Source organism: Phoca vitulina, unplaced genomic scaffold (assembly GCF_004348235.1).
Source record: "Phoca vitulina isolate PV1807 unplaced genomic scaffold, GSC_HSeal_1.0 scaffold3, whole genome shotgun sequence".
Taxonomy (NCBI): domain Eukaryota; kingdom Metazoa; phylum Chordata; class Mammalia; order Carnivora; family Phocidae; genus Phoca; species Phoca vitulina.
Window position 1 is genome coordinate 27,508,687 of NW_022589706.1, and position 16,487 is coordinate 27,525,173.

Consider the following 16,487-nt stretch of genomic DNA (forward strand, 5'->3'; position numbering starts at 1 on the left):
TGATTAAACCGATATATTCAAATGCTAGGTTTTCTGATGCTTGGGAAATGTGCAAGCTTCTGGATGATCACGCTGCCTGGAATGAGCTGGCCAGAGCTTGTCTCCATCACATGGAAGTGGAGTTTGCAATCCGCGTCTATCGGACCATTGGAAATGTTGGCATGGTGATGTCCTTGGAACAGATAAAGGTAGACAGCAGCTCATGAGAATTACTACATTAGGCTTTAAATGGTATTTATTCAATCATTTTACGTTTCTGTGGTTAATCTTACCTAACTCAGCAAGTTAATTGATAGAACCTTACCACTTCCTACTAAGCAAAGGCTTTAAAAAAAAAAAAATGAAACCCTTGTATTTCTTCTCATAAAAACTGCTCTTATTTATAGGGAATAGAAGACTACAATCTTCTGGCAGGACATCTTGCCATGTTTACTAGTGATTTCAACCTGGCTCAGGACCTGTACCTTGCATCCAGCTGTCCTATTGCTGCCCTGGAGGTATGGCAGCAGATAGGGATGGGAAAATCCCCTTTGCGTAGTTAGCATTTCTCAGCACCGGAAACCACGTGCCTTCCGCCTCCTGGAATTTAGACATTTCGGCTTTAAGACCCCTGAGTATTCATTAACTTCAGAAATACTTTCATTCTGTGTTCTGCGGAACCATAAAAGGCATGTTATTGTAATGTTACCAAATAATTTCAAGTCTCACTGTGTCCGAAGAGAACAGATTATGTAATTTACAAAAATGCACACACATGGAAACAGCCACGGTTTATATCGAGAGCCCACATGTGCTGGGCACTTTTCTAAGCACTTGACATATTTTAACTCATTTAACCCTCACAACAATCCCAGGAGATAGTTATTTTCTCTATTGCCAAATGGGGAAACTGAGGTTACATGTATCTTTTACTTGGTGTATGAGATTCTCTTCTGTGTTAGGAGGTGGACCGAGGACCTTGGTTTCCCAGAGGTGAGCATTGCAGGGGAAGGACTAGAACAGGGGGAAGGACCTAGCTCAATGCAAGGGCAAAGTGGCTATATAGAGTAGCAATTAAGAACAGGAACTTTAGCGTTTGACATGTCTGGGTTCAGATCCCAGCTCTGTGTCACCCTGGACAAGTTATTTAATTTTTCTGTGTCCTGGGTCCCATTTCTTTAAAGTAGGGGTAACAATATCTGGCCTACAGGGTTGTTGTAAAGATTTAAAAATGAGGCTAGATCTTTTGCGACAGTGCCTGATCAACAGTAAAGATGCTGGGGCGCCTGGGTGGCTCAGTCGGTTAAGCAGCTGCCTTTGACTCAGGTCATGATCCTGGGGTCCTGGGATTGAATCCTGTGTCGGGCTCCTTGCTCAGTGGGGAGTCTGCTTCTCCCTCTGCCTGCCACTCCCCCTGCTTGTGCTCTCTCTCTGACAAATGAGTAAATAAAATATTTTTAAAAAATAGTAAAGATGCAAAGTGGTAGCTATTGTCATTAACGTTATCCTACCTCAAATCAGCATTTCCACAACTACATAGAGGAGGTGTTTTGAAAACATATTTGCTATTAGTTTTACAACCTCATTTTTTCACATTGCCCTACAGCAAATTTTCATTTTTAAATTTTAAGTGAACTGAACTAATTTTAACAAAAAAATTTAATTTTATATTATTTGCAATAATTGAGGACACCCTGAGAAATTTTCAGAACTTGAACTGGTACACATTGAAGTAGGACTATGACTGCAATATGAAGGCAAAAATGTCACCTTAATTCTTCTGCATTTAGTTGTGAACACTTGCCGTGTGCTACCAGATTTGTAAAGGATTTGAGGTGATGACTTACCAGTGGGAGGGGTGATTGCACCTGTCATTCCTTTAACCTCAGTTTGAAGGCTGAGGAGTTAGCTAGGTAAAGAGGTCAGAGGCACAGCCCTACCGCTCAGCTCTGCCAGGTACCAGCAGTATAACTTTGTATATAAAACTAGCCTCTCTTTGCCTCAGTTTCTGGATCTCTAAAATGGGTACAGGAAAAGTTCCTTGCAAAAGGCCCAATTAGGAAAAGTAAACAAGCTAATGCCCTTGAATAGTACCTGGCAAAGAAGAGCAGTTGAAAAATGTTAGCTGTTATTAGTTCTTTACAAAGTGTGAATAAAGTGAGGAATGAACTCTAAAAGATTCTTTAGTGATTAGTTTATGTTTGGAATTGTGTGCCAGATGAAGATAAAAGACCACAGGAGCCAGGAAGAAAGACACAGTCACATTTTATATTTATGTTTGCTATTATTCGTGTTGTGATATAGCTTCAGATTTTCTCAGGAAATAAAGTCAGTTCCTTTTTTTTTTTTAAAGATTTTATTTATTTGTTTGTCAGAGAGAGAGCACAAGCAGGGGGAGTGGCTGGCAGAGGGAGAAGTGGGCTCCCCACTGAGCAGGGAGCCTGATGTGGGACTTGATCCCAGGACCCCAAAGGCAGACGCTTAACTGACTGAGCCACCCAGGTGTTACACATCAATTCCTATAGTGAAGTATTTCTCATTTTTTTTATTATCTCCCCTCTAATAAGAAAAATTAATCTTAATTGATTGGATTGATTTTTAATTCAATTTAATTTTTTCCTATCGGTAAAAATGAAATACTAAAGAATAATATTTTGTTAGGTAGGATTGAGTTTTGGAGGACCATAGACCATTTTTTTTTTTTTTTTTTTTTTAAAGATTTTATTTATTTATTTGAGAGAGAGAGACTGAGAGACAGAGAGCATGAGAGGGAGGAGGGTCGGAGGGAGAAGCAGACTCCCTGCTGAACAGGGAGCCCGATGCGGGACTCGATCCCGGGACTCCAGGATCATGACCTGAGCCGAAGGCAGTCGCTTAACCAACTGAGCCACCCAGGCGCCCGGACCATAGACCATTTTAATAGTAAGGTGTTTTTGCTCTCCAAGAACTAATTTTACCCTTGTGGGAGCTCTGTCACTCCCACTGAGAATGTATGCTCGAGTAATATACTATCCTTGCCAAGGTCAAGTTCCACTTTTTAAACAAAAAGCTTTTCTGATCACTTCCAGTAAAACTAGCATTGTATGGTGACTACGCAGAGTAATTTGTTCATTTGGAATTAAGGTCTCTCTCTCTTCCCGGCAGATGAGAAGGGACTTACAGCACTGGGACAGTGCCCTGCAACTGGCAAAGCGGCTGGCCCCAGACCAGATGCCGTTTCTATCAAGAGAATATGCCGTTCAGCTTGAATTCACGTAAGTCCTTCTCTTTATGTTTTTCAGTCGGTCGCTAACTGCTGAGTATCTTCAATTCCAAACTGCCATTAATGAGAAGGCCCTCCATTGATTGAATAATTGTTTGTTAGGGGTAAAAAGCTGTATTATTTGTACTTCCAAAAAAAATGTCTTTTCTCACTAGTGAAGGCTTGTCCAGGCCTTTATCCACTTTGATCTTCAGCATCAAAATTGAAGTCTGGGTGTAAGCCTTTCCTACCCTCAGAGTCTGTCTAGATACTATTCTGAATCACACTTGGCCAACGACAGTTACACCTAACATTGGGGTGACGGACTGCTTTTCACAGCCTGTGTTCATGATCTTGACCTTTTTGAACACTTTGAGGATTTGCAGTGTAATTTCAAGTCATATTGAAAAAAAACATAGAATTTGGTCTACATCTTCTGTTTGCTTAAAATTACAGTTTTTCTCTCTTTAAATTCAATTGCATATGGATAAAAATTAGGGCTGAAAGTCAAGCCAGAAGCTTTTCACAGGTGGTTATTCAGCGCTTGAGTAATAATCCTTCATGCTGCATGAATAGGCTTCACAAATCTCTCCTACCTTGGGAAACAATCTATTCCAAGAGCTTTGGAGTTTTCTGGTGCTCTTCATTGCTCGACAGTCTTAATTGTGATTAGTCTTAATTGACAGACTGTAGATTTATATTTCATTGCAGGATAAAAGTGTGATTTTAGAAGCATTCAAGATCCAGTTTTAAGCTCACAGGCAGCCATAGTTAGTGCTACCAATTCAAGTGAATAATTTACTTGCAAATCAAGTTCACACAGGTACGTACAATAACAACTGTATCACAACGGGACAGTTTCTTTTGACATTTATTATACATTCCAATTTCAAAAATAGTGAAATGTGGAAAAGTATTGGTCTTTGAACAAAGAAAATATGGTTCTAATGGTTTTTTAAAAATATTTTTATATAGTTCTACTTTATTTTCAGCAGACTGGATTCATTGAGAGTACTGACACCCAAACTATAGCTGTAGAAATCATTCTGTCAAAAAGTAGTCTTTCATTTCTAACCATGCTACCTTATTTGAAACTTTATGTTTTGCAAATAAAAACTTTTTAGAGATTTTATTTCTTTTGTAGTCAACCTCAATTTAAATTTGTCATATATCGGCCCCTTAAAAAGTAACTCCGTAGGGACACCTGGCTGGCTCAGTTCGTAGAGCATGTGACTCTTGATCGCAGGGTTGTGAGTTCAAGTCCGATGTTGGGTGTAGAGATTATTTAAAAATAAAATCTTATTCAAAAAAAAAAAGGTAACTTCGTATACTAAAAAGGGAAAATTGCAATCTTAGTGCATAACCTAAAGGCCAAGCCTCCCAGTGCCTTGGCTCTCCATCTCTATCCTGAGAGTAGTGACAGGGTCTTAGAGCACAAAACCTCTGTGCTGAAGGGAAAAGGGTCATTATATTGGGAGATGACCCACCATATCCTCTCAGAACACAGACAACCTAGTAAACCCTTGGACCATGCCGAAGACGTTTATTTTCTCTTTTTTGGAGGAAATCGAAGCTTTTGTAGCAAACTCAAACTTTGTCTTATTATAGTTGGATGAGCTGAGGCCAGTTGAAAGCCAATGCTTTGTTGTTGATATTTTTTTAACTTCCAACACTTTCTAGCCACCAATTCCCAAAACTTTCACTGCTCTTTGGACTCTGATCTAGACACATACCCCAGTCCCCAACAATCAAGAGTTTCCTTTGTAATCATAGTAACTAAGTAGGTAGATCTCATCATCATCAAATATCCCAGTAGCCACCTGCTCTGACTTTGACCCCTAAGATCCCAGGCCTGTGCTCAATTCCACGTCTGTTTCATATGCATCCAAGACCTTGATTAGGTCAAAGCAGTCTGTCACCTGTGGGGAGGATTTAGTTCTCTAGTCTGAGAGTAGACTGATCAGCTAGATCCATATGAGAGTTCCAAAATAAGATAATAATAAAGTGAGTAAGCTAAAATAACATAAAAATAAAGTGACTGCTCAGAAATTTTAACTTAGCCTCTCCTAATTGGGCTTGCCCAAGGAATACCTCAGCTCCTGATGGAGGTACTGTTATCCCTGTTGTCAAGAAACATCCCTAGCTGTGTTGACATAATTGGGTCCAAATATTAGAAATTTCCACTTAGAAACATTGCTGACCACAAAGCCTGGGCTGTCCAAAACAAAGTTCTTAAACAGCAGAATGGCTTCTCTTCCAAAAAATTCCTTGTACACCAACAGGTGGGGAAACTGAGTGAGGCTTAGCGAGGTTGGATAACTTGCCTCAACTGGTAAGGTGGAGATCAGGTAGGTCTCAGATAATGCCATTTTCAGAGAAGATGGATCTCCAAATGGGTCTTAGCCACAAATCACAGGATTCATTCTGTCCCAGATAATCAAAACAAGATAATAAATAGGTCTTCTGGATATGAAGATCCATGTTAACATCAGTTATGGGAGTATTATTATTATTTATATTATGTATAATACTTTTTATCTCAGTAAGAACCAGGGCTGCCAATACTGTAATCCTAAGTGTTCCTTTATGTCTACGCTGATCCTTTCAATACATATTCTACTTATAAATATTGGGCCTTTGGAAAATACATTGATTTTTATGGTCACATGATTCATTCATGTGACCATATAGTGCCCTAAAAGACATCATCAAAAGTGGCCTATTCAGAAGACACGAACAGACATTTCTCCAAAGAAGACATACAGATGGCCAACAGACACATGAAAAGGCACTCAGCATCACTCATCATCAGGGAAATGCAAATCAAAACCACAAACAGATATCACCTCACACCTGTCAGAATGGCTAAGATCAAAAACACAAGTGTTGGTGAGAATGTGGAGAAAAAGGAACCCTTGTGCATTGTTGGTGGGAATGTAAGCTGGTGCAGCCACTGTGAAAGGTAGTGTGGAGGTTCCTCAAGAAATTAAAAATAGAATTATTATATGATCCAGTAATCCCACCACTGGGTATTTACTCCAAAAAACCAAAAACACTAATTCAAAAAGATGTATGCAATCCTACATTTACTGCAGCTTTATTTACAAGAGCCAAGATATGGAAGCAACCCAAGTGTCCACTGATAGATGAATGGACAAAGAAGATGTGGTATATATATATATATGTATATACACACACACACACACACACACACACACACACACACACAATGGGATAGTACTTGGCCATAAAAGAGAGTGCAGTCTTGCCATTTGCAATAACACGGGTGGATCTAGAGGGTATAATGCTAAGTGAAATTAAGTCAGTCAGAGAAAAACAAATACTATGTGATTTTACTCATATGTGGAATTTAAGAAACAAATGAAGAAAAAAGACAACCATACTCTTAAAAATAGAGAACAAACTGGTGGTTGCTAGAGGGGAGTTGTGGGGGGGGTGAAATAGGTGAAGGGGATTAACAGTAACTTATCATTATGAGCACGGAGGAGTGTATAGAATAGTTGAATCATTGTACATCTGAAACTAATATAACCTTGAATTTAAAAAATAATTTTTTAAACACAAAGGATTCCCCCCAAAAGTGGCCCATCACATTTAATGTAGCTCCCGAAAATGCCTAATATACTACAAAGTAAGTACCCTACAGTCTAGCATAATCCAGCTTTATAATTATTATTTTTTGAGAGAGACAGAGTGCGTGCTCACTCAAGTCAGTGAGGAGGCGGGGAGCAGAAGGAGAGGGAGAGAGAGAATCTTAAGCAGGCTCCATGCTCAGCTCGGATGAGCTCACAACCTAAGAGATCATGACCTGAGCCAAAATGAAGAGTCAGATGCTCAACTGACTGAGCCACGCAGGCGCCCCTATAATTATTTTTAAAGTAGCAAATAATAATGAACTGCATTTGAAAAAAACTTATATGTTGTGTATCACATCTTTTGTGAGCTCAAGCAACTCAGTGTCAAAGATTATCTTTTAAATCTTGTATATGTAAATAAGATACATATTTATGTATTAAAATTCACTCTGATTTTTCTTTCAGGGGTGATTATGTAAATGCTTTGGCTCATTATGAGAAAGGAATAACTGGTGATCATAAGGTAACCTTGAATAAAGATATGTGTAATTATCTTTACGTTTGTTAGTTTCATTTAAAAAGCCATGGTCAGAATTGCATTTTATTTATTCAATATCTGGTAGGTGAGCTCTTTTTCAGTTTATTAACAACTTTGCAAGGATATAGTTAAATCATTTAAAAACACTTAAAAATTAAAGATGAAAATATTTTTTATCAGTCTGAAAAAGATATCTTTTCCTTTATATGCCAACTATGAGCTTCTTATTAGTGTCGGGAGTAAAATTTTTATCCCTTCCCACTTACAGGCTAACTATGATTTTCACGAGGCTTTTCCTTTCACTCTCTTAAATAAAAGTTTCAATAAGCCCGTATAGTAACTTGCAGGCCATAAAAGTCCATTCTCCTGCTTCCTGTGTCACATGACGATCCTGGAGAGCATGTACTTTACCCACTATTCAAGCCATTCTCCCATCCCAGAATTTTAGCTCAAGAAACCAAATTTTGCAATGAAAGTTGATGTTTTTACGTGCTGTCTTGTAAAGATTGAAAATCTTATATCCTGTTTTATAGCTAGAATTTTTATTACAGAAATAATACAATTTCATTATAGTCCATTTAAAAAATCACGACAGTGTAACACGAAACGTGAGAGTCCTACCATTCTCTCCTCTATCACACGACTCAGTGGTAACCACTGTTCATAGTTTTATATATTTCCACACAGAATCTTTTGTAAGCATACAAATATGTATGAAATGTGGGCTCTTACTAAATATGAAATCATTCATTTCCATTCATTTAGCAAAGATCAATTGAAATCCATTCTATGAAAATCAGCATTCTGCTTTCTTCATGGTTTTTCAAATCGATACATACAAATTGATTTTAATCTTTTAAGAGTTTCTAATATTCTGTTGTTTAGATGTAGCACAGTTTTTTCATCCACTCCCTTATTGAATTATAATTGTTTTTGCTTTTTTTACTATCAAAATACTGCAATGAATATTCCACCTAGTATACATGTATCTTTAACTACCTAAGATAGTATATATTAGTATAAGGTATATATTATATATATATATATATATACACACACACATATATATATAAGATAGTATAAGGATATATTCTTATAGATGGGATTTCTAGGTCATAAAATGTATGCTTTTAATTTTTTATAATGTCAAGTTGCTCTCCAGAAGAATTTATAGCAACTCATACAGCTATAGACCATATATGAAAATGTCCATTTCCCCCCACATTTCCAACAACATCAAATGTTACATTTTATCTCCTCTACCAATTTCATAAGCCAAAAAAAAAAGGTATTTTGTGTGTATTTGATTATTAGTGAAGCTGAGCATGTTTTATTTATTGGTCAGTTATATGTTTTTTTATGAATTCCCTGATCATATCCTTTGCTCGGGTTTTTGATATTTTCTTCGGCTACATATATTTTAGGTGTTTTTTTTTTTCTTTTTTTTTAAAGATTTTATTTATTTATTTGACAGATAGAGACACAGCTAGAGAGGGAACCCCAGCAGGGGGAGTGGGAGAGGGAGAAGCAGGCTTCCCGCTGAGCAGGGAGTCTGATGCGGGGCTTGATCCCAGGACCCTGGGATCATGACCTGAGCCGAAGGCAGACGCTTAACGACTGAGCCACCCAGGTGCCCCTAGGTGTTTTTTTTTAAATCTGTGTTATCAAATACACTAACCACTAGCCACACATAGCTATTTAAATTATTGAAAATTAAATAAAATTTAAAATTCAGTTTCTCTGTCACACTGGCCATATTTCAACTGCTCAAGAGCCAATTGTGACTATTAGCTACCATGTTGGACCAGGCAGATATAGAACATTTCCATCATCACAGAATGTTCCATTAGACATGCTGTGACATAAAATGCAGTCTGACATTCTATTTCACTAGTACGGATTAGTTACTTGAAAAGTTCTTTAGTTATCTTTAATGAATTAAACAATTTTACATAAAGTTTTTAATGTTTAATCATGTCTAGTGGAGAAATCTTCAACTTGGTAAATGTTTTTTTTTCCTTAATTTTGTTCATAGTATTTATGCTGTGTATCAAGTATATTACTTCTTACATAAAATTTTATACCAAGAAGAAATACAAAGATATACAAGGCATTATAACAGGGGGTAGTAAAAATGTGTTCTTAAGCATAAAAGATATAGACTTCTTTTTTTTTTTTTTTTAGATTTTATTTAAATTCAAGTTAGTTAACATATAGTGTATTATTAGTTTCAGGGGAAGAATTTAGTGAATAATCAGTTGCATATAACACCCGGTGTTCATTTCATCAAGTGCCTTCCTTAATGCCCATCACCAATTACCCCATCCCCCACCCAGTTCCCCTCCTGCAGCCCTCAGTTTGTTCCCTATAGTCTCTTACGGTTTACCTCCCTCTCTGCTTTTATCTTATTTTTCAGTTCCTTCCTCTATGTTCACCAGTTTTGTTTCTTAAATTCCACATATGAATAAAATTATATGGTATTTGAAAAGATCTGGACTTCTAAAGAAAAAATTTAACTTTGCAACAGGTGATTAAAAAAAAAAAGAGGACTCAGTGTTATTTCATAATCTTGAGATTTGCCTGAAAGGGTTAATGAAAGTAGTATTTGGGCTTATTTTAGATTTAAATTAATTTTTTGGCTGAAATACATCAGTTTAACTTAAGGTCTGATTTGTTAGTTATTTGCCTTATGATTCCAGGAACATGATGAAGTATGTCTGGCTGGGGTGGCCCAGATGTCCATAAGAATGGGAGACATACGCCGAGGGGTCAACCAGGCTCTAAAGCATCCCAGCAGGGTCCTTAAAAGAGACTGTGGAGCCATATTGGAGAATATGAAGGTATGCTTTTCTCTGCATAAATATTCATGCGCTCTTACATGTAATAAATTCAGTGTTTTAATAATCTCATATTAATTTAGCAATTTTCAGAAGCAGCCCAACTGTATGAAAAAGGTCTCTATTATGACAAAGCAGCCTCTGTTTACATCCGCTGTAAGAATTGGTAAGAATTTGCTAAAATTTGTTCTGAGCAGGTGTGGAAATGAATGGGTCCTGTGTGGTCTCCCCTCTTGTTTCCTTGCTGTTCCTCCTGCCTGGACATCCTGTTCCCTCTTATCTTTATCTCCTTCTTCTTCTTCGATGAGTTCATATTCATAGTTTGCTTTCCAAAGAATGGCACGTCCTGTCAGTTTGGTGTGGGGAAATCTCTGATCAGACAACTTACTAGGGAAAAAAGCCCTATTGTTCCCGAAGAGCTAATGAACTGCCTTCATTTTCCCACAAAGAGGGAGGGCAGAGGTGTGGTGTCAGAAGGAAAAGCAGTTACGTCTGCTTTTACCTATAGGAGCCAAGATTTTTTTAAAGATCATGATAGCTGTGTTTTGAATCCTAAAAACTAACATTTGATTGTAGGGAGCTACTCTGGGAGTGAACATAGTGCTGACATCATTCTCTTAAACCTACATTCTAGGGCAAAAGTTGGTGAGCTTCTGCCTCGTGTTTCTTCCCCAAAGATTCACTTGCAGTATGCCAAAGCGAAAGAAGCAGATGGAAGGTTTGTACAGTTTCTCAAACTCGTACAAATTTAAAGCACTGTGTAAGTTTGATAAATTAACCATCAACCTTTGCAGCCTCTATGAAAAGCAGAGGGGAGGAAGAAAACATCTTTTCCCTTCCCCTGGCCTGAAGTGCCAGACTATTCTGTTTCTCCCATATCTTATATACCTCAGGTGATCCTTTGTGTATTCAAATATAGGCTACTGTCTCTTTTTATTTGAGAGTTAAATATTAAAGTTGATATTTCTGATATAATACGGCATGAAAACAAAGTGATCGTTGTTTTATCAAGAAGGATAACTTACGGATGCAGAGGACAAGAAAAGTGAAGAAATATGAACTCCACACCTCTGACTATACCGTATAAGCCGCAAAACAGCGTCAAGATATCACAATGGATAGTTAATATTCTAAATATACAAAGATTCCCTGCATCTTGATATAAGAAAGTCAAAGGCAAGGCGTCCCGGAGGAGGAAACACAATTATGAAATTGTATTTCATACGCACATGAAAAAGCTCTACCTCACTAATAATTAATACTAATTAATAATAATTATTAATAAATACTAATTAATGATAAATAATAAGCAGCAGTATGTTATTTTAACCTATCATATCATGAAAGATTTTATTTATTTTTTAAAGATTTTACTTATTTGACAGACACAGAGAGGGAACACAAGCAGGGGGAGTGGGAGATGGAGAAGCAGGCTTCCCGCTGAGTAGGGAGCCCGATGTGGGGCTCGATCCCAGGACTCTGGGATCATGACCTGAGCCAAAGGCAGACGCTTAACGACTGAGCCACCCAGGCACCCTCGTGAAAGATTTTAAACTAATCACCATATTGTCAAAATGCACTCTGTATGCATGACTGATGGGAATATAATCTCTGTGGCCATTGGAAAGTTATTTGGCAATATATATTTAGAGATTCTTAAAGGTCAATACTCTCTACCTTTAGAAAAGCAACCTTAGATAAGCAACAGAGATATTCACTAAATGTCTTATTAAAATGGAAAGAACTGGAGAGCTAGTGGGGAATGAAGAGAAGTCTTGAGCTCCCTCCAGAGGTCGACGTGCAAAGATTTTATATATCACTCTCAGCTGTACCTGTAAATGTGAAATAGTCTGTATTTTCTGTTTTCTAAAGTAAGCTTATATTACTATTATAATCTTCCAACTCAAAAAAAAAAAGTGAGGGAAAAAAGTAAAGTGTAAAAAATTGTATGGTTCAGATGAGAAAATGCAATTCGATATTAGCATTTTACTGTTAGTTTATCAAACCTCTAAAAAGAACACGTTTTAGTGAGCTGATTCCTTATATTCTTTCTGATGAACAAAGAAGTTCAAGAAAAATAAGCAGCCACCATCAATAAAACATTGTCCCATTTATTGGCATTTTCCCCCCAAATATGACAGTGGTAAGAAAGCTTTTCTGAACTAAATCTTTCTTATAGATACAAAGAAGCTGTTGTGGCTTATGAGAATGCAAAACAGTGGAACAGTGTAATCCGCATCTATCTGGATCACCTCAGCAATCCTGAAAAGGCAGTCAGTATTGTCCGGGAGACCCAGTCTCTGGATGGCGCCAAAATGGTAGCCAGGTAACAGAATGCATTATTTTTGGACTTCCAAAAACTAGCCTTAAAAGAAAGCCCCCACTTCCCCTCATCAAATAAATAAATTCAAAGGGAATATTTATTCTTTTTAAATTTTTTTGTTAGGTCTAAGTGCTTAAATTCAAAGTCTGTTTGTTGTGGTCAGTGTATGAGAGTATGCTTTTCAAATATAAGTATATAGCGTAGAACTGCAGTTTGCCTAATTTTTATTTTTAAATGGCTTCTCATAGTTGCAAAAAGATTTTATTGTGTAAATGACAAACTTATTTGAAACGAGTCAAGCTGATTAAAGTACTTTGTTTTAGGTTTTTTCTGCAGTTGGGTGACTACGGGTCTGCAATCCAGTTTCTTGTTATGTCCAAATGTAATCATGAAGCTTTCACACTGGCCCAGCAGCACAACAAAATGGAAATCTATGCAGACATTATTGGTAAATACCACTGTTTGCCCTAATTTCTCTTAAAGATTTGTATCATAGGTATACTTGACTCTTACGATCTAATTATCAGATTGGCATGCCCACACACCATTTATACATAGACACATGCATATCTGGATGTTACTTGTCAGACTTCAGGATTCCTACTATCTCAAAGTGAGATGGAATTGTAAGACCATTTTCAAAAATTAAGGTTTTGGGGGGGGGGGGGGCTTTAAAAGAGGTCAGATTTCCCAAATTCTGCTATTTGTCAATCAGTGTTAGAACAAGGTTCCAAAATGAAGGTAACAGAAAACACAAAAGAATTTTTTAAGAAATATTTTCATAAATTTTTTAAATTGTCTTATAAATTAAGATTTTATGATTATACTTTGATGAAGAGTGATATACACAAGATGTGATTTTCCAGAAGAAAGTCCAAAAGAGAATTTTATATTCTGAGAACACCTGCTTATAGATTTTCTTCCCTTGTTTGCAATTATTCTTAGAAACTACTGAAATAATGTTCAGATTCTCATTTTATAAGGGCCATACATAATGTTATTTGTGGTGGTATTTTATTTTGTTTTGTTTTTAGTGTGGAAAAATATACATAACAAAAATTTACCATTTTAACCATTTTTACATGTACAGTTCAGTCATATTAAGTACATTCGCTTTGTACAACCATCACCACCACCCATCTCCAGAACTTTTCCATCATCCTGAACTAAAACTCTGTACTCAGTAAACAGTATCTCCCCGTTTCCCTCTCCCCCAGGCCCTGGTAGCCACTGTTCTACTCTCTGTCTCTATAAATTTGACTATTCATAGTGTGTCATATAAGTGGAGTCATGAAGTATTTGTCCTTTTGTGTTATTTTGGTTTTTTTTTAATTTAATTTTTTTTTTTTTTTAAGTGGGCTCCATGCCTAGTGGGGCTTGAGCTCATAACCCTGAGATCAAGACCTAAGCTGAAATCAAGAGCCGACACTCAACAGACTGAGCCACCCAGGCGGCCCTGTGTTATTTTGTTTTTTAAAATTCACAAAATGACCATAAGAATTGATGGTAGGATTTATGAGACAATTTTATTTCAGTCTTTAAGGGAACAAATAGGTAAAAGCATCTTCTAATATCTTAGAAAGCCATTCAGATAATTGGAGAAAATAAAGAGCTAAAGAAAAAAAAGAAGTACAGATAAAAGCAACATTAGAATCATTAATATTTAACTTGACAGATGACATTTCTGTCTTAACACTGCAAATCACCATAGCACTAACGCATTGTAAGTTTTCTCACTTATAAGGATGTGGCTTATCCTGTCTCGCATGCTCACACACACGGTGACTTTTCTCCACCTTTCTATACCCCTCCTCTCGTAAACTTCCTAGGTACCTTGGGCTGGAGGGCCAGGGCTGTCGTTATACTTTGGTGCAGTAATGGGCCTCCGACTCCCCTGGGTAAATGTAAACAATGGTTTGAGGTCCTTCTTCCTCTGTGCTTAACATATTGAAGCTTCAAACCTAAAGAAAAACAATAATTATCTTTAAATGACATCTGTGGGCTACTTGAATGTTATCTCCTTATTTGTCTGACAAATACAGACAGTTGTCTGAACCAGGCATTGCTGAGACAGGGAGATGGATTACATTTGTATTAAGGTTGATCTATGATTGTTCTGAAACTCTAGGCACATCATGATTGCAATTATAGTCCTAGCTGTTCCTGTTGTTTCAGGAAATGAGATTGAGACTCTTAGAGATGGATAAAAGTCACAAAGGGTAATGTCAGACCACAACCTAGATTCTCACAAAGCCTCATCATTTCCTGTCCTGATTCCTATGTAAGAGTGAGAAGATGGAACAGAGTTGATAATTGGGATAATGATGGTGAATGTGTTTTGTGATGAAAACAAACACTGATGATAACACTGATATTCGCAGTTAAAAATTTTTTAATCACCTATTTTTAGATCAACTGTTTTTAGATCTTATTTTTAAGTTAACAATAAAAGGTAAACAAGTTTTGCTCAGATATTTTACTCAATGAACTTCTGTTGTAGGTTCTGAAGATACTACTAATGAAGACTATCAAAGCGTCGCCTTATATTTTGAAGGAGAAAAAAGACATTTTCAGGCTGGAAAATTCTTCTTGCTGTGTGGCCAATATTCACGAGTTAGTATTTCCCAAGAAAATATACATTGAAGTCCCCAGGAATGCCTATGGGAAATATTTTTTTATCTATTTAAGTAATCTCTGTGCCCAATGTGGGGCTCAAACTCACGAGCCCGAGATCAAGAATCACATGCTCCACCGACTGAATCAGCCAGGCACCCCAGAAATATTTTAAAATATATTATGCTCCCAGATACCCAGATCTGAAGTCTGAGCTAATTTTAAATCATCCTCTCTCTTCCACAGCCAATGACATTCTTCCCTTGTAGTATCTCTGACATCTGTCCCTTTTCATTCTAACGACCATCAGCTTAATTCAAACCTGGGTCACCTATTATTAGATTATTACAATATGATTTCTATTTCCCTGTTTTTAGTTTCTGTCCCTATAACTCACCCTTCATTTTGTGCCCCAAATGGTATGTACTTCCATTGCTAAAGAGCCGCTACAGCAGGGGTTATGGTGTTCAAGCAAGGGCCGGAACTAAGTGAAGCTGTGCATTCATTGTGTGACAAGTTGGGGACCACTGGGTAGCACCTGTTTGGTCTGGAGGAGATAGTTTCTGCTTCCAGAACATTGTTGCCTTTCAGGAGTTGGTCCTACTAGTGCCGGATCAGAGGATTTTTCATGAGAAACAGAAGGCTCGGTCTCCCAATTTTAAAATATGGGCCCAGGTATTTGTGTAATACCTCGCCCGCCAAAGAAACATGTCTGTGTGTGAACTCAGCCTTCTGGCCACCAATTTACGGTTTCTGGCCACTTAGATAAAGTCCAGGCTCCTTAACTGGCACCCAAGAGAATTCCCACAAATTGACCAACAAGCCGGAACTCCCCAACCAGCTGTTGGCATCCAGTTATTTCCATTGAAGAAACCCATATTCCCATTAGCCTTTTCCCATCCCTGTTCTCATCTAGATTCCTCTTTGCCCTCCTTCTATCTAACACGGACCTGTGCGTCTTCAAGTCCTTTTTCCTGGGTGGCACCTTCGGGATCATCCCCATGTTTAATCAACTTTTCTTCCTCACAGCACCTATGAAAACAACCGGTCATGCTGCCCATTTATCGCTTAAACTTTTATAACCTTAAATTTCTTCATAGGTGTGGTGGTGTGATGTTGTGGCGTTAGCCAGTGAGGACTTAAAATAATTGGTTCCTTATATTATCACATTACACAGATCTCCCCAGTTAGACTGTGCATAATACAACAAGAGGGGCCTTATCCTCTCCTTCCTGGGATTATCCCTGGCAGCCAGCACAATCCCGTGTACGTAGCAACACGGGGGCAGTTCATAGCTGTTGAACGAACAAATGAATGAAAATAATTATACCTTCACAGTGAAAGAGGGCTTATGTTTCAT

General features: G+C 37.5%; 1 protein-coding gene across 3 annotated transcripts in view; it reads left to right on the top strand.

Annotated features, from left to right (window-relative positions):
* Nucleotides 1–16,487, top strand: part of WDR19 (WD repeat domain 19) — a 122,473-nt gene that overhangs the window by 53,605 nt on the left and 52,381 nt on the right. For all 3 annotated transcript variants that reach the window (XM_032400209.1, XM_032400207.1, XM_032400208.1), the window contains exons 18-27: nucleotides 29–188; nucleotides 387–497; nucleotides 3,124–3,233; nucleotides 7,282–7,339; nucleotides 10,054–10,194; nucleotides 10,275–10,357; nucleotides 10,826–10,909; nucleotides 12,371–12,517; nucleotides 12,838–12,962; nucleotides 15,015–15,127. In XM_032400209.1, coding sequence (XP_032256100.1) covers nucleotides 29–188; nucleotides 387–497; nucleotides 3,124–3,233; nucleotides 7,282–7,339; nucleotides 10,054–10,194; nucleotides 10,275–10,357; nucleotides 10,826–10,909; nucleotides 12,371–12,517; nucleotides 12,838–12,962; nucleotides 15,015–15,127 — 1,132 coding nt within the window. The remainder of the gene's footprint in view (nucleotides 1–28; nucleotides 189–386; nucleotides 498–3,123; nucleotides 3,234–7,281; nucleotides 7,340–10,053; nucleotides 10,195–10,274; nucleotides 10,358–10,825; nucleotides 10,910–12,370; nucleotides 12,518–12,837; nucleotides 12,963–15,014; nucleotides 15,128–16,487) is intronic.